At 38.1% G+C, this 18,900-nt stretch overlaps 1 protein-coding gene and 1 pseudogene across 1 annotated transcript in view; one reads left to right on the top strand and one right to left on the bottom strand.

Moving 5' to 3' along the window:
* The window catches only part of CEP89 (centrosomal protein 89), a 215,418-nt gene that overhangs the window by 127,443 nt on the left and 69,075 nt on the right, over window positions 1–18,900 (top strand). The window contains exon 14 of the mRNA XM_077132246.1: window positions 3,412–3,592. Coding sequence (XP_076988361.1) covers window positions 3,412–3,592 — 181 coding nt within the window. The remainder of the gene's footprint in view (window positions 1–3,411; window positions 3,593–18,900) is intronic.
* Window positions 6,590–6,900, bottom strand: LOC143659363 (oligosaccharyltransferase complex subunit OSTC pseudogene; annotated as a pseudogene).

Raw genomic sequence — 18,900 nt, forward strand, 5'->3', positions numbered from 1 at the left:
TAGTTATAGAACAGATTTCAAAGTTTGGTATGGGTTACTGTTCCACAATTTTAGGTTTTTCCTTCTAGCTGCTCTAAGATGCTGGATAGTAAAAGAAATATCATTATAGTGTAGTGATTCAGCAGTCATACTCCTTTGTTAAATCCTGTCTTCTCTGTTACAACTCCTCCTTTGATCCTTCTCTCAATCTTTAAGGATATTTGAGCTATGCCCATTCTACCTTTTTCATGTTGGAAAGGGGTGTTGATAATGTGGGATGGGAGATGAAACTAGTTGATGTTCTTGGAGAGACTGGCCCCTCTGGGTTTCAGGGATTGTCTGGCCTAGGAACCATCTGGAAAGTAATCTTAGCACGTGAAACCTTTGTAGAATCTCAGATAGAGCCCTTTGTGTACTTTAGGGTTAACAGGAATGTTTTTGGTAGGGGGTTGGCAAGCCATGGTAATAAGCAATATCTAGCTGAAGCTTGTATAAGAGTAGCCTCCAGAATAGCCTTTCAACTCTAGGAAATGTTTTGTAAGAATATATTCTTCTCTAATGAATTCCAGATAGTATACATGAGCAGACATTACTTATATGCATTGATTACTTTCTCTTAGACTCCACAGTGTCTCTCTAATCATTTCATGTATTTTATTTTGTAAATGAAACTGCAGATGATAGCTTTAAGCTCTACAGGACAAGTTTTAAGGGAATGTAGTGTCTCAGAAATGGGAAAATGTATGGGGCGAATATTTGAAATAACACAAGAATCTGTTCCCAAATATTTCTTGAGTGAGTAAATATATAGGAGCTGTTTGCTCTCGAAACTGTTTCTCTGTGCCCAGCCGTCCCTTCAGAGCTGTGTCCTCAGAAGTTAACTCTCTGTCAGATGCCTCCCGTGAACTTCCCCTAGCCCCTGTTCCCTCACTGTTCTTAGGAGCCATCATGGTGCCTGTCATGAAGGCTATGTTGAGTCATTTCTTCAGCTTTGATTAAAACCAAAATTTAGGAGCACAAAAATGGTGGCACTGTTTTTCTTTTTCCTTTGCTTTAGTGATTTTTCTTTCCCAGTGAAGAGTAACATAGGGCGGGAGGCTGTGATGGGGGTGAGGAATGGAAAGTTAATGCTTAATTGGAACAGAATTCTATTTGTGATGATGAAATTTTTCTGTAATGGATGGTAGCAATAGTAGCACAACATGTGAATTTAATTAGCACCACTGACTTGTATATTTGAAAGTGGATTAACTGAGAAATTGTAGTTTGTGTATATATATATATATGTATGTATATAGCAGAATAAAATTAAAAATATAAGAGCCATGGAACTGTACAATACAAAAGAGTGAACCGTAATGTAAACTATAGATATAGTTAATAGCATAATTATAATAGTATTTTTTATTAATTGTAACAAATATACAACACTAATGTAAAATGTTAATAATAGGGAAAACTGTGTATAGGTGGTGGGTCAGAATGGAAACACTTTACTTTCTGCATGATTTTTTTGTAAACCTATAATTGCTTTAATAAAAATGAAAAAATATCCAAGAAAAAATGGCTACATTTTTAGATCTAAAAAATGAAGAAAGAAAATGTAGTAGTTAGGGTTCTCTAGAGAAACAGAATCAACAGGAAACACTCGCAAATATAAAATTTATAAAAGTATCTCACATAACCATGGGAATGCAGAGTCCAAAATCTGCAAGGCAGGCTGTGAAGCTGACGATTCCAGTGGAGGGTCTGGACAAACTCCACAGGAGAGGTTCACCGGCCAAAGCAGGAAGAGAGCCTGTCTCTTCTGAATCCTCCTTAAAAGGCTTCCAGTGATTAGATTAAGCATCACTCATTGCAGAAGACACTCTCCTTGGCTGATTACAAATGGAATCAGCTGTGGATGCAGCTGACATGATCATGATTTAATTCTATGTATTGTCCTCATCGCAACAGACAGTACAGCACTTCCCCAACCAGACAAACAGGTACCACCACTTGGCCAAGTTGATACATGAACCTGACCATGACAGTCCACCCCTTGTCAACTTGGCAACTATATATATCGCCTAGCTGCCGGAATGCGATATACCAGAAATGGGAATGGCTTTTAAAAAGGGGAATTTAATAAGTTGCTAGTTTACAGTTCTAAGGCCGAGAAAATGTCCCAATTAAAACAAGTCTATAGAAATGTCCCATCAAAGGCATCCAGAGAAAGATACCTTGGTTCAAGAAGGCTGTTGAAGTTCAGGGTTTCTCTCTCAAGTAGAAGGGCACATGGTAAACACAATCAGAGTTTCTCTTTCATCTGGAAAGGTACATGGCAAACACAGTCAGGGTTCCTCTCTCATCTGGAAGGGCACATGACGAACACAGAATCATCTACCAGTTTCTTCTCCTGGCTTCCAGTTTCATGAAGCTCCCCGGGAGGCATTTTCCTTCTTCATCTCCAAAGGTCGCTGGTTGGTAGACTCTGCTTCTCGTGGCTATGTTGTTCTGCTCTGCTCTCTCTGGATCTCTCATTCTCCAAAATGTTTGTTCTTTTATCACAGGGCTTCAGAAACTAATCAAGACCTACCCAAATGGGTGGAGACATGTTGTCACCTAATCCGGTTTATCAACCACTCTCGATTACACCACATCTCCAGGAAGACGATCTAATTACAGTTTCAAGCATACAGTGCTGAATAGGGATTAGAAGAAACGATTGCCTTTACAAAGTGGGATTAGGATTAAAACATGGCTTTTCTACGGTACATGCATCATTTCAAACCAGCACAGAAAAGAAAATTTTCTTGTTTCATTGTTTCTCATAGGAAACAACAGAAAAATAATAAACTTAGTTCTTAATTTGGTCTGATTTGATGTCCTTGAAAATCTTGTAAGTCTTACAGTTTTAGGGGTATTGTTGTGACATAGGCTTGCACATCCGTGTGGATTTAAGGCTTCAGTCTTTGGAGAGTCAGTTCCTTGAAGATTGAAATCAAGTCTTATTAAATGTTGTAATGAGCATCAGTAAAAGGTATATATTTAGTGAATGCTTAATATCGAAACAGTAATTTCTAAGTACAAGGCTTTTGGTATTAATTTATAAACCTTCAAAATGATTTTTTTTGTGTGTGTGTATTCTATATGGTGGGGTGACACTTCATTCTTTTTCCATGTGAGTATCCCATTATTGCAGCACCATTTGTTGAATTTTTTTGTTTTGCTTGTCTCTCTGTTTTTTGGGGAAGTATGGACCAGAAATCAAACCCGGGTCTCCCGCATAGCAGGCGAGAATTCTATCACTGAACTATCCTTGCACCTCCCAAAAAGATTTTTAAAGATAATTTTTATAAACTGGTTCTCATCAGTATTGCCTAATAATCAAAAATTGTGTTTTATTAAGCCCTTTGTACCAAGCCTTTACCCATCTCTTTTGTTTTTCAGTTTCTAAACTGACTAAACAGCTAATGCTTCTGGAAAGTAAAACACAGAGTCAAGAAAAGGAGCTAACTGAAAACAAGGAGCAGTTGGAGAGTTTACATGCCAAATGCCAAGAACTAAAAACACAGTTGAATGGCAAAATTGCCATGGAAGTTCATGCTTCAATTGTGAATGAATTAAAAAGGTGAGACTTTAATGTCTTTTCAAGTGTAAATCAGTCATCATTAAGTTGTTTATAGGCAGGGTGAGGAGAGGTTGATAAGACAGACTTTTTCTGAATCATTTCAGCATGAACAACGCAAGTGTCTGAGACTGAGAATGGAAAACATTTTATTAAAGTAAGGCTGCAGTCTACACTTTGAGTTTGAGCAAGATTTTTCTGCTGTCCCAGCTTTAATGGTTTTAAGACCTAAGATAACTAAAAGTAGCAGAACTCGAAACCTAGATATCCAGTATAAAAGGAGGCCGATTAAAATGAACATCTACTATACTATATATATATATATATATATAGCCACTATATATATATTTTTTCACAATATATTTTTAAGTGAAGAGATCAGATTGTAAAACAGTATGTTTTAAAAAAATTTTTTTATTGCAGTTCTTCATGCACCATAAAGTCCATCCAGAGTATACAATCATTGGTTCACAATATCATCACGTAGCCATGTATTCATCACCATGGTCATTTAGCAATACACTCTTGGTGTTTTTCCCAGGGCCTTCTGGCCTGGGGCCTGGCAAACACCCAGCCTGCTCACACCCTCTGCAGAATGTCATGGGTTAGGATTAGGGTACATGTGGGGTGTTCGGAGGCTCCAGAGGCAGCCATTGGGAGTCAGGCATACCCATATTTCAGGGGGAACATTTGTTCTTCATTATTAACTCAGAACTATTTTAGAAGGGATCTTAAGGCAATTGCTAAATGAAGTACAGAGGAAAAGAAGGATCATGAAGGAGGTGGGAGACAAGGGTGAGAGACTAGAAATGGTGAAAATGGGAAGTGGGATTAGTTAAGATGATAAAGGCAATACAATATATTGGCTGTCCTTCCTTCAGAGGGATCACATTGCTCTCTTGTACATTCAGAATCACCTTGGAATCTTGTTTAAAATGCAAATTCAGGGAAAAAATTCAATGTCTGAACTAGGCTTACAAATATTCATTTTAAAAGCTGGTCAAGCAATTTGGATATAGATATTTGGGGCCCCATACTTTGAGAAACACTAGAACTACAGTGCCCTCAAATGACAGGAACCATTTGCCACAACTTCAGTCAGGCATGACCTTGCCTCTTAGCTCTCCTCAGGCTGTCTCTCTTAGCAGATGCTCCCTTCACCTTCCCCCGCCCCACGTCTCAGCAATGACGTGGCCTGGAGGACCCATCTGTATTTTACCTACTTCTCAAAACTGGTTACATTAAGCCCACCAGATTTACCGCCTGAAACACAGTTTAGTATATTTCATTGATCTCTTCTCATTTTATGCCACTCAGATGGCTCCTGACTGGAAGGCACCTGAGAGACGATCTATCTAACTGTCCTTAACCAAGGGGTATGCATCAATAGATCCTGAGAAAAATATGCAACCCAAGGCTCTGGGAGACTCAAGAGTTGGCAGATATTCTCTCTGTAGTGCTATGGGCTGACACTTTAGTTTTGTTTGTTTGTTTTAGAAAAATAATTTACTTCTGCTCCTTTCATAAATCTTATTATTCAGGAAACAATCTTTCATGCATAACTGAAATAATGGTCTATCACACACTCCGTTTAAAGGCAAAGCACCAGAGGTAAAACTGATCAATTGTCCAGAGTTCTCAGGTTATAGGATCTCATTTCCTGATTTTACATGAATTTCTGAAAATCAGACTGTCTCCGAAAAAATATTAAGGGAGTTATAAAAAAAAAATCACTTTATTCAATATTATACTTGTAGAAATGGAGTGTATTTCCTCCTTGAAATTAAAAACTAAGAAGAAAATTCCACTTCACATCATTGGTATGTGTTCTAGTTTGCTAGCTGCCGGAATACAATATACCAGAAACAGAATAGCTTTTAAAAGGGGAATTTAGTAAGTTGCTAGTTTATAGTTCTAAGGCCGAGAAAATGTCCCAATTAAAACAAGTCTATAGAAATGTCCAATCAAAGGCATCCAAGGGACAGATACCTTGGTTCAAGAAGACCACTGATGTTCAGGGTTTCTCTCTCAAGTGAGAAGGCACATGACGAACACAGTCACAGTTTGTCTCTCATCTGGAAAAGCACATGGTGAACGTGGTCAGGGTTCCTCTCTCATCTGGAAGGGCACATGGTAGACACAGCATCATCTACTAGCTTCTCCTGGCTTCCTGTTTCATGAAGCTCCCCGGGAGATATTTTTCTTCTTCATCTCCAAAGGTCACTGGCTGGTGGACTCTGCTTCTCTTGGCTATGTCGTTCTGCTCTGGTTTCACTGAATCTCTTATTCTCCAAAATGTTTCCTCTTTTATAGGACTTCAGAAACTAATCAAGACCCACCAAAATGGGTGGGGACATGCCTCTACCTAATCCAGCTTAACAACCACTCTTGATTAAATCACATCTCCGGGGAGATGATCAAATTACAGTTTCAAACATGCAGTATTGAATAGGGATTATTCTATCTTTATGAAATGGGATTTTGATTAAAACACAGCTTTTCTAGGGTACGTATATCCTTTCAAACCAGCACAGTATGCTAGTGTAGGCCAACAGGAAAAAGTGCTGTAATAAGATTGTCTCTCTGATATTACCAAGAAGAAATTCTAGTCCAAGCTTTGATAAGCTTTCTGTTTTCACTAGATGCTTCTTCCTGTGCTGCTTTTCATCCTTTCCCACATTTCATACTAGAGGATTGGTATAGCCTTTAACCAACTTCATTAACAGGAGCGAATCCAGTATCCATTGATTTCTTCTCAAAATACACTCTAGGGAGGGCCACAGTGACTCAGCAGGTAGAGTTTTCACCTGCCATGCTGGATACCTGGGTTCGGTTCTCAGTGCCTGCCCATGCCAAAAAAAAGGCACTCTCACCCATCAGATAGCCTGGCAGTTTCATTCTCATGAGTACACTAGCCATGAAAAAACTCAATAGAACACAGATGAATCCAGTGAATAAGAGAAAAGCTTTATTGAGTTTTGGAATGTTTGGTATATTGGATCGGTCCAGGATTATGAATCCTAAACCTCACATTGTAAACAGGAAGCTGAATGCAAGTCCTTCTGTAGTATATTGTCCATTTACTCTGTAGGCCAGGAAAGCTACTGGCCTCTGATGCTCGTTCATCAGTCATAGAGCCTACACTTGCAGGTTCAACAATAACATCATAACTTATTCCTCTGGTGATGATGAAGTAAGGCATTAGAACATACAGTGTCGTAGCCGATGGCATGTGCACCCAGGGCAGCTTTTTTAGCTTCAGGTTGGGACATTCGAGCACCAAGAATGGGACCTCAGTACAAGGTCTCCATGTAGGTAATGGCAGGGGCAGCTCTCCATTAGTTGTCTTTTTTTGGGGGGTGCATGGTCCGGTAATCGAACCCAGGTCTCCCAGGTGAAAGGCAGGCATTCTAACCACTAAACTACCCGCATTAGTTGTCTTTTAATATCCATTCTTGCCTCCTCCTTCTTCCTTCCTCCATCTTCTTCCAGGAATGTGAATGTGATAGCTACCATTTTGGGCCATGTAGAGGAGGTAAAACCCTGGGGCTGATAGAATGGTGAGCTGGAAGCTCCCTGGTCTTTATAAACTTTGTAGAGTAGACTGTCTACCACTAGGTTTTATATATGAGAAGAGATATAAAGTTTTTTTTTTTTTTTAAAGGAAAGACAGAGAGAAGGAAGGAAGGATAGAAGGAAGGAAGGAAGGAAGAAAGGGAAACATCTCCAAACATTTTCTTGCTTTATTGTATTTTGTTTTTCCGTTTTTGTTACATGGGCTGGGGCCGGGAATCGAACCGAGGTCCTCCGGCATAGCAGGCAAGCACTTTGCCCGCTGAGCCACCGCGGCCCGCCCAAGAGATATAAAGTTTTAATTCCCCAAAAAGGAATCCCAGAGCTACCCCTCAAAATTCAGATCTTGGTTATATATACTTACTACTCTTGCTTTTTTAGTAGCTTTATAAATTCTTCCCAGTAGGAATTGGTATTCTTATACTCCTTTTGCAATCATATCAAGTGAAGCACTGCCAGGCACATACAGCCAGTCAGTGAACACTCATTTGATCGAGTGGTTCATTAAGTTGTCTTTTCTCCTTTTTTCCACCCAGAGGAGATGGGGTTCATTGGCGGAGACAGAAGCCCTGGGATTTCATCTAATTCTGTCAGTACCTAACTCTGTGTGGCCTTGGAGCCTCTGTGGTCCACTGTAGAATGGCAGCTTTGGGCCAGATGACCCCACCCCCACCCCCACTAAATTGCTTTTAAGTGGAAATTGGGTCAGGAGTATTGTGGGTCAGAACAAACTGGGCTGGGGAGGGAAGGCTGTCTGACAGCTGGAACCTCTTAGAGGTTTTGGGCTTAGAGTTAACAGGTGGGATAGAACAGAGGAGAGAGAAGGATGGAGACCTAGGTGTCAATCCTGAAGCACTCTCTTTTGGAAAGAGCAGTGCTTAATGGGAAAGTTTATTGCATGGGAAGAAGAGGGGCATGAGTTCATCAAAGATGGAATATATGGATTCAGGGGAATGTGTATAGACAGACTTACTGGAGTAATAGATGAAACAAGCAGAAGGAAACCCAGAGTGTTTTTGTTTTAGCTACCACAGATGTGAGATAAGCCAAGGATATCTTGGAGTTTGGCCACATGGAGTAGACTGGCCACTGAGGCTGAAGCACACTTGTCCCTTGATTGACTTACTTAGAGAGATTCCCTTCCTACGCTAATATAACAGAGATAAAGCACACACAACAGAGGTTCAGTTTAACTAGCTCCCATATTGGGGGAAGGTCTGAGGAGGAGTTTGGGAAAGGTTGTACCTCAGGCACAGATGAGGTCATGAGGAAACAACTTCTACTCGTGTATAAAAACGATCAAATTGCACCTGTGCTTGGATATCTTCTAGATATGGTACGCATGTCTTGTATTTCCTATCTTAGTTTAAGTCAGTACAGATAATAAATATGGAGTTGCACATCCATTTTGTCTTGCTCATTCTACCTTTTGACATCCCTGTCTGGAAGGAACTGTGGCAGAGGAAATGGCAGAATCTTATTTTCCTAGGGAACATCAGTTGGCTTATGATTGGACTAGTGGCTACAGCTTGATGCCTCTACTATTACCTAGAAAGCATGAGCCTACTCAGAATGTGTTCTTGGAGAAAAACAGTGTCAACCCACTTCTCTAAAGAAATTTTGCAAATTCTTCGGGAAAGCTAAGGGTTTAGAGTTACTACTGGTGGTCTCTACAAAGGGAAACCTTCTTTCTCCTGCCTTTTGGGTAGCCAGCATCTTAAAGTAAAGCCGGCTGTCTTGCATACCTCATATGTGTACTGAGAACCCTGGTTAGCAGTCAGACTGCTCATTCAGGGAGATATCAGGGCAGAAAATCAGTCTACTTAAGCAATGTACACAAAAGTACCCAGTTTATCATCCTAAAATAAGAATAGATTACCAGATGTGAACCATCAGATATCAGGAGGAATGTTAGGTTTCATAAGAAAAACTAGCAGTATGAAAAAGAGAGAGGCTTAGATAAACAGAGAACCTGATTGTCTTAGTTTGCCAGGCTGCCATGACAAACACCACACAATGGGTTGGTTTAACAGAAATTTATTGACTCACAGTTTTGAGGCTTGAATAAGCCCAAAATCAAGATATTGGCAAGGCTTACTTTCTCCTGGTGTGGCTAGCATTTTGATGTTGGCTAGCATTTATTTGATCCTCGGGGTTCCTTGGCTTCCATCTCTGCCTCCTGTCACACGGTGATCTCTCTCTCTCCTAGTGTCTACTCTTCGGGTGTATGCTAATTCCTGGTTTCTGGCTTTCAATTTCTTCTCTTTATAAGGCTTTCAGTAATATGGATTAACATCCACTCTCACCCCATTGTAAAGTGGGCAAAAGATATGAATACACATTTTTCTGAAGAGCGGATACAAATGGCTAAAAAATGATGTGAAGAGTTGTTCATCTTCTTTAGCTATAAGGGAAATGCAAATTCAAACTATGAGATAGTCTCTTATAGCTATAAGAATGGCTGCCATGAAACAAACGGAAAACTGCATGTGTTGGAGAGGATGTGGAGAAATTGGAACACTTACTGCTGGTGTGACTGTATAATGGTACAGCCACTATGGAAGACAGTTCGGTGGTTCGTTCAAAAAACTAAACATCAGGTTGTCTTATGATCCAGCAATACCACTACATGGTATATGCCTAGAAGAGCTAAAAGAAGTGACATGAACAGACATTTTAACAACGATATACACAGCAGTACTATTCACATTTCTTGAAAGATGGATGCAATCCTAATGCCCATCAACAGAGGAATGGATAAACAAAATGTGGTATATACATATGATGAGATATTATGCAGCAGTAAGACTAAATGAAGTCCTGAAGCATGTGACAACATGGATGAACCTTGAGGACATAATCCTCAGTGAAATAAGCCAGACACAAAAGGACAGATACTATATAATCTCAATTTTATGACTCTGGTAAAGATAACAATGTCAAGGCTCAGGCAAGCTGAATGGGTTGCTCTGAATAATAGACCAAGAAGTGATCAGCTCCCACATGGAAAGTCAATGCAACTTCCTCTGATATTTTGTTCGTATGATCTAGATGAAGATTTTGGGGACAGATGGAGAATGTGGTGCTCTCCTGCCCGCATTACCCTCCCTCCTTCCTCCTCCTTCGCTCCCTCCTTTCTCCTGTCTCCTTTTCTCTCTTTCTCTGTCACTATTTCTCTTTTACTTTACTCCTTCCTTCCCAAATAATTAAAATTAAAAAACTAAAATAATTAAAAAAAAATCCACCCTCATTTGATTGGGCCACACCTTAACTAAAAATAACATCTTCAAGAAGTCTTATTTACAGGGGGTTCACACCCACTGGAATGCAGGTTAAGTTTAAGAATATGTCTATGTTGGGGTTTATAATTCAGTCTACTGTGCTCACCCCAAAGGTAACGGAGAATGGCGATAATTGAGGAACAAAAAAACCCATGAAAACAAAGTGTAATCATTAAATAAGAGCAAGCTCTTTGAGATTAAAAATATGATTATTAAAATTTAGACTAGGACGGTGCAATGGTTGTGATGGTGGTCAGCAGGCAGAATTCTCACCTGCCATGCCAGAGATAAAAAATAAAAACAGAAGGGCTGAAAGATATACTTAGGATTCCCCTAGAACTTAAAAAACTGGAAATGGAGAGAAAAGGTAATAGAAATGATAAACCAGTCCAGGAGGTCCAACCTCTGCTCGTCAGGAATCTCAGAAAGAGATTAGAAGAAAATGTATAATAATTTTTTTTTCATGGGCAGGCACTGGGAATCGAACCCAAGTCTCCAGCATGGTAGGTGAGAATTCTGCCTGCTGACCACCATTGCACCGCCCTATAAGAATTTAATTTAAAAAAATAGTGGAAGGGTATGTCCAGTGTCTGGAAGATCTTGACTCCAATTGAAAGGGCTCACAGAGTGCCTACCAGTACAGTGAATGAAAAAAAGACCCACACCTAGACACATCCTAATGACTTTACGGTCAGCCATATGTGACAGTGTTGCTGGCATTGAGTTCCTAGGTTTTTTGCAGTACGAGAAGAAAGAATTCAAAGGCACAGTATAGATTTGAGCAAGCAGGCAGAAAATTTATTAAGTGCACAACCAGAGAAGGAACGTGTGGGCACTCTCACAAGATGATAAAGGCAATCTGCTTTTCAAGATTTTTGTTCCTTTTGTAATTTTTATGAACTATTTTCTACGCTCTGCTTCTCCCTCCTTTGTGGATGCTTGAGCATAGATGACTCATTCAGGCAAGGTTGGCTGGCCACAGGTGCTGTTATTGCTTAGTTTTATCTACCCCCCTTTTCACCTCCTCATTCAGGGCTTTTTCTCCTACCCTCCCTTCTCTCCAGGGAGGCGCCTGGAAGTAGATAGTGCATTTGGGTGGATTGAGTACTGCCCAAATAGGTGGGTAGCCCTAGGCAGGTTGTCTGTGCAAGACAGGCCCTCTGACCTTGATTAACCATCCTTGCTCAAGGGCTTCTTCACACTATTTTCTCTCCTCTCTCAGGTCTCTGTTCTATCCTGCCTCAACAAGACAATGTCACGTCATTCACAAACAGTAAGCTAGGACCCCAAAGGACTACACTCTTACGGATAACTAGAAAAATAGATGGAAACCAACCTTTGTTTCATCTGGCAGCTGAATTTACATAACCATAAGTACAAGGAAACCTCGTCATGAACATAATCAAATTGAGCGTCCTCTCTCAAGGAAGCCGCCTTCATTACAGACCTGAATTTACTCCTGATAATTATTTTTCAAATATAAATCGTCAATACACAACAAAAGCCAGACACATAAACAAGTGACGGAATCAGTAGAAACAACATGCAGTATAAGATAAAAGTGTGTGAGACATTAGAACGTCTCAAAGACGTAAAACAACCAGTGGGTATTATTCTAAAAGAAATAAAAGACAAGCTTAAAATTGCTTCAGAGAACTATAAAAAATAGCACAGTGGATATGAAAAAGAAAGAATTTTTAGAATTGAAAATACAGTAATCAAAACTAAGAATTTGGTTGGTGGGCTTTGCTGTAAGTTGATCAGAGATAGTAAGAGACATAGTCCTGTGTATATTCAGAAGGATACTTAAAGATATGATGGCTGAGAATTTTCCCCAGTGGGGAAATGACAGTAGTTCATGGATTGAGGTAGCCCAATATGCACCGGCTGGAAAACTGAAAAGAAAGCCACACCCAGACCAGTCATAGTGAAACTGTAAAGACAGATTCCCAGTTACAGGACTGCAGGTTTGTAATGGATAACTAGCTATTTAACTATAACATTGGATGCTATAGTCACTTGATGTGCTGGAAAATAAACAGAACTCTAGCATTGTCCTACCAGAGAAAATACCTTTTAAGAGTGAAGGTATTTAGCACAGCATTATGAATGTAAATTACTACCACTGGAAGTGTTAAAATGGGAAAATTTATGTTGCATATATGTTCGCACAATAAAAAAAAATTCAAATCCATAGAACTGTACAACACAAAGAATTATCCTTAATGTAAACAATGGACTTTAGTTAATTATATAACGTTATATTAGTTAATTACATATAAGATTAGTTCATCAGTTGTTACTAATGTACCTACTAACATAACACATTAATAAGAGCAAAAACTGCATGTGTGTGTGGTGGGAGAAAGCAGGCAGTAAAAGATATAGCTTATTATCTCTTCCCAGAGTAACTTTTCTGTATGTCTCTAGAATTGAGCTAGTATAAATAGGAAGCTGATTTTGGATAAGTTAAGATGTCTATGTTAATTGCATGATCATCTGAAAAGATATCCTTTCATGACAAGAAATATGCAACAATCTAAGAATAGAAGGGAGCTTCCTTAACCTGATAAGGATATGAAAACCTACAGAAAATGTCATTCTTGATGAGAGACTGGATGCTTTCCCTCTTAAGATCAGAAATAAGACAAGCATGGCTCCTCTCTTTACATGTATTCAGCATCATACTGGAGGTTCTAGCCAGGGCACTTAGGCAAGATAAAGAAATACAAGGCATCCAGGCATTCACAGATGACATTATCTTATATACAGAAAACCCTATGGAATCCATCAAAGACCACTAGAACTAATAAGCAATTATAGCAAGATTGTGGGATATGAGATCAATATACAAAAAATAAATGGTATTTCTTTACACTTTGCATTGAACAGTTCAAAGATGAAACTTTTAAAAATTCCATTTACAGTAGCATAAAAAAGAATAAAATACTTAAGAATAAACTTGACAAAATTTAAAGCTTATACTCTGAAAACTAAGTTAAAAAAACATTGTTTAAAGAAATTAAAAAAGATCTAAATAATTGTGAAAACATCCCAATTTTCAGGGATCAGAAGACTTGATATTATTAAGATGTCACTATGACCCAAACTGATCCACATATGCAACATAGTCCCCATTGGAATCCCAGCTGATTTCTTTATAGAAATTAATAAACTGATTCTAAATTTTATGTCAATTGCAAGATATCTGCAAAAGCCAAACAATCTTGGAAAAGATTAACAAAGTAGAAAAACGCAGACTTCCCGATTTCGAAACTTAGTACAAAGCAACAATAATCAGTGCAGTGTGGTATTGATACAAAGATAAGCATGCAGATCAGTGGAACAGAATTGAAAGTCTAGATATAAGCCCTCATATCTATAGATCAACTGATTTTCAACCAGGGTGCCAAAACCTTACAATGGGGAAAGAATAGTCTTTCAATAAATGGTGCTGGGATAACTGGATAGCCACATGTAAAACAGTCAAGTTGGATCCCTGCCTCACACTATATATAAAAATTAACTTATTTATAAAGATCTAACTAAAACTATAAAAGACCTAAAGCTATGAGACCTTTAGAAGAAGAAAACATGGTTGTACATATCTGTGAATATACTAATATACCTTTATGACTGGAATTTGGCAATGGATTCTTACTTATGAAAACAAAAACAGGCAACAAAGGAAAAATCGATAAATTAGACTTCATAAAAATTAAAATCTTTTGTGCTTCAGAGGACACATTATAGAAAGTGTAAAGTAACCCAAACAATGGGAAAGTTTTGCAAATTATATATCTGGGAAGGGATTTGTACCCAGAATGTATAAAGAACTCCTATAACTCAATAATAAAATAACTCAATTTTTAAAATAGGCAAAGATTCTGAATATACATTTCTCTAGGGAAGACACACAAATGGCTAATAAACCCAGAAAAAGATGTTCAATATCATCAGGCTTCAGGGAACTGTAAATCAAAACCACAACATGACACTACATCCTATCCACTAGGATGGCTAGAATAAAAAAGTCTGATAATAGCAAGTGTTGGTGAGAATATGGAAAAGTCAGTGGAAATGTAAAATAACGCAGCTGCTTTGGAAAACAGTCTGGTAGTTCCTCAAATGATTAATCATAGAGTTACCACATAACCCAGCAATTCCACTCCTAGGTATACACTCAACAGAAATAAAAACAAAACCACACACGAAAACTTGGACACAAATGTTTATAAAGTAGCCAATATACTTGTAAAAGCCAATAGGTAGAAACAACTCAAATATCCATTAATGGATGAGTGGATAAACAAAGTGAGGTATATCCACATGATGGAATATTATTCCACCATGAAAATGAATTAAGTACTGATACATGCTACAATATGGCTAACCTTTGAAAACATTAGCCTAAATAAAAGAAGCCAGTCATAAAAGAAGACCACGTATTATATAATTCATTCATATGAAAATCCAGATTAAAGAAATCTATACAAAGAAAAAGAAGATTAGTGGCTGCTTAGGGCTAGAGGGAGGAGTGTGGCAGGAGATAGAGGGATAAGGGTATGATATGTGAAGAGTACAAGATTTATTCTCGAGAAGGTGAAGGTGTTCTAAATTTGACTGTGGTTGTACATATCTGCAAATATACTAAAATCCATTGAACTGTAACCTTAAATGGGTGAATTGTTTGATAAGATAATTCTATCTCAGTAAAGTTATGTATGAAAAAAGAATGAAGGCAAAATAAGGATATGCTAAAATCCACCTGAGTGCTATGATCCACTGACCTACATTTAAGACAATTCTAAAGGAGGATATAATTCATGGGGAGGAAAATGAATGTCTGAGAAGGAAGGATCTAAGGGTATTAGACTGGAAAATATGTGGGTAATGTAAATAAACATTGATTCTATAAAACATTAATGATGGGTGGGCCACGGTGGCTTGGCAGGCAGAACTCTTGCCTGCAATGCCAGAGACCTGGGTTCAATTCCTGGTGCCTGCCCATGCGAAAAATAATAAAATAAAATAATGATGATATCTTTGGGGGTTTAAAAATACATAGATTAAAATGTACAACAATAATAACATATAATCAGGGTGTGGGTAAATGGCATTCATGTTCTAGGTCAAAAAAAGGATAAAGGTGTTGATACATTTTATAATTTGAAAATTATGCATGATGAAATTTCTGGAAACAATATGTATATAACTTCTATACTAGTATAGTAAAAGAAGGAATTCTTAAAAAGAGGAAAATAAAAGGTAGCAGAAGTATAGAAAATCAGAAGCACAAAATAAAATGTTAGATGTAAACCTAAATATATCGGTAGTAGAAACCCTAAATGAACTAAATACTCCAGTTAAAAGACAAAGATTACCAGCCTGAACAAAATTAAAAGTAACTCTGGGTTTTTGTTTTTTTTGTGTGTATGCTTTTAAAGATGCACATCTAAAGCATAAAGATACAGAAAGGTTAAAGATAAAAGGGCAGTAAAAGATAAATTACTCAAATATAGGTCAAAAGACAATTTATAAGATTCCACAAGGGTTCCAGGCATTAGAGTAACTTGCCAGAAACCCACAACCTCCGGATGGGTCCCTGGTCCAGATAAGTTCTGAAACCTAGTTCAGCCTCTCCAGAACATCAGAGAGTTCCATCTCTCTACCCCATATTAGTGATAGACCCTTTCAATATCAAAAATTTAGAATTGCCATAGTCCAAACAACCCCAATGAGAAGTATGGAAAGATCAAAGGTGATGGTGGAATTATACATAGAAGATAGAACTTAACAAATGAATATGAATGCTGAATCATTAAATTGATATCTCTTTTAGTCTCCAGTATTTTAGAGCAGCTAGAAATAAAAACTTAAATCGTGGAATTGTAACCATGTCAAAGTCTGAAATATGTTCTACAACTAATTGTGATGCTGTGCTTGGAAATTTATAGCTTTTTTGTATATATGTTATTGTTCACAAAAAAGAAGGAAAAAAAGTCAGTTGTGATGATAAAAAAAAGTATTTAAGCCCCCTTGCTTCCTATATTCTGGAGCAGCTAAAAGGAAAAATATGAGAGGATTGTATGGTAGCCCATGACAAACTCTGGGATCTATCCTGTAACCACTTTTTGAAGAGTGCTTTGAAAACAATTGCTTTTTTATTTCTTTGCTTTGTATATATGTTATACTATACAATTAGCAAAGTTTAAAAATATATATATAGAGAGAGGTCAAAAGAAAAGGTAACAAACATTACTTATCAAAGAGAGTCAATTCATAGAAATAAAAGGTTCAATTCACAAAGTATATTTTAAAATTTGTATATACCTATTGTTATGGATTGAATTGTATCCCCCCAACAGACATGTCAAAGTCTTAACCCCTGGTCCTGTGAATATGAACTTATTTGTAAATTGGGTCTTTGAAGATGTTATTGGTTAAGATGAGGCCAAACTGGATTAGGATGGGCCCTTATCCAATGTAGCTAGAGCCCTTATAAGGAAAGGAAATTTGAAAAGAGAGACAGATGACTGGTAGTGAGATAGAGAGAGATGGCTGTGTGATAGAAGCAGAGAGAGAGTTATGGATTGCTGTCAAGCTGTCTCCAGAACCCCACAGACTTCAATGGAAGCACAACCCTGGTGGTACTTTGATTTTGCACTTCTAGCCTCCAGAACTGTGAGACAATGAGGTGCGTTGTTACAGCAGCCCTAGCACACTAAGACACATAAACACAGGTATTCAGGTTCAGTTCCAGACCACTGAACCAAAGTGAACATCTCAATAAAGCAAGTCACATGAATTTTTTGGCTTCCCAGTGCATATAAAAGTTATGTTTACACTATGCCTTAGTCTTTTCAATGTGCAATAGCATTATGTAAAAAAAAAATTGTGCATACCTTAATTAATTATTGGTAAAACATGCTAACCATTATCTGAGTCTTCAGCCAGATGTAGCTTTTTGCTGGTGGAGGGTCTTCCCTAGATGTTGATGGCTGCTGATTGATTAGGGTGGTAGTTACTGAAGGTTGGGGGGGCTGTGACAATTTCTTAAAATAACCGCAATGAAGTTTGTTGCATCAGTTGACTCTTCCTTTCACAAAAGATTTCTCTACACATACAGTGCTTGCTCTTTGATAGTATTTTACCCATAGTAGAACTTCTTTCAGTCCTCTCACTCCTTTATCAATTAAACTTATGTAATATTCTGAATCTTTTGTTATTATTTGAACAGTGTTCACAGCCTCTTCACCAGAAGTGGATTCCATCTCAAGAAACCACTTTCTTTGCTCATCCATAAGAGACAATTCTTCATCTACTCAAGTTTTATCATGAGATTGCAGCCATTCAGTCACATCCTTAGGCTCAACTTCTAATTCTGGTTCTCTTGCTTATTTCTGTATTTACTTCCACATCTGTAGTTAGTTCTTCCACTGAAGTCTTGAACCCCTCACAGTCATCCATGAGGGTTGGAATCAACTTTTTCCAAACACCTATTAACATTGCTATTTTGGCCTCCTCCCTTGAATCATGAATGTTCTTAATGAAATGTAAAATGGTGAATCCTTTCCAGAAGACTTTCAATTTACCTTGTCCAGATCTATCAGAGGAATCGTCATCTATGGCAGCTAAAGCCTTACAAAATCCATGGATTACAGAATAGATATTTTGTTAGCAGGCATGAAAACAACATTAATCTTGTTGTACATCTCCACCAGAGCTCTTGGGTGACTAGTGTACCATCAATGGGCAGTCATATCTTGAAAGGAATCTTTTTTTCTGAGCAGTAGTTCTTTTTTTTTTTTTTTTTTTTTTTTTAAAGACAGAGAGAAGGAAGGAAGGATAGAAGGAAGGAAGGAAGGAAGAAAGGGAAACATCTTTAAACATTTTCTTGTTTTATTGTATTTTGTTTTTCCGTTTTTTGTTACATGGGCTGGGGCCGGGAATCGAACCGAGGTCCTCCGGCATAGCAGGCAAGCACTTTGCCCGCTGAGCCACCGCGGCCCGCCCTGAGCAGTAGTTCTTAATAGTGAACTTGAAATAATCAGTAAACCATATTGTAAACAGATGTGCAGTCATCCAGGCTTTGTTGATCCATGTATACAGCACAGGCAGAGTAGATTTAGCATAATTCTAGAAGACCCTAGGATTTTTGGAATAGTAAATAAGTGTGGCTTAAGTTCAACTTAAAATCACCACCTGTGTTAGCCCCTAACAGGAGAGACAGCTTGTCCTTCGAAGCTTTGAAGTCAGGCATTGACTTCTCTCTAGCCATGACAATGTTAGATGGCATCTTATTCCCATAGAAGGCTGTTTCATCTGCATTGAAAAAAATTGGTTGTTTAGTGTAGGCACCTTTATCAATCAATGATCTTAGCTAGATCTTCCAGGAAACTAACTTACTGCAGCTTCTACATTAGCACTTGCTGCTTTTCCTTGTATTGTTACATT

Source organism: Tamandua tetradactyla, chromosome 16 (genome assembly GCF_023851605.1).
Source record: "Tamandua tetradactyla isolate mTamTet1 chromosome 16, mTamTet1.pri, whole genome shotgun sequence".
Classification (NCBI taxonomy): Eukaryota; Metazoa; Chordata; class Mammalia; order Pilosa; family Myrmecophagidae; genus Tamandua; species Tamandua tetradactyla.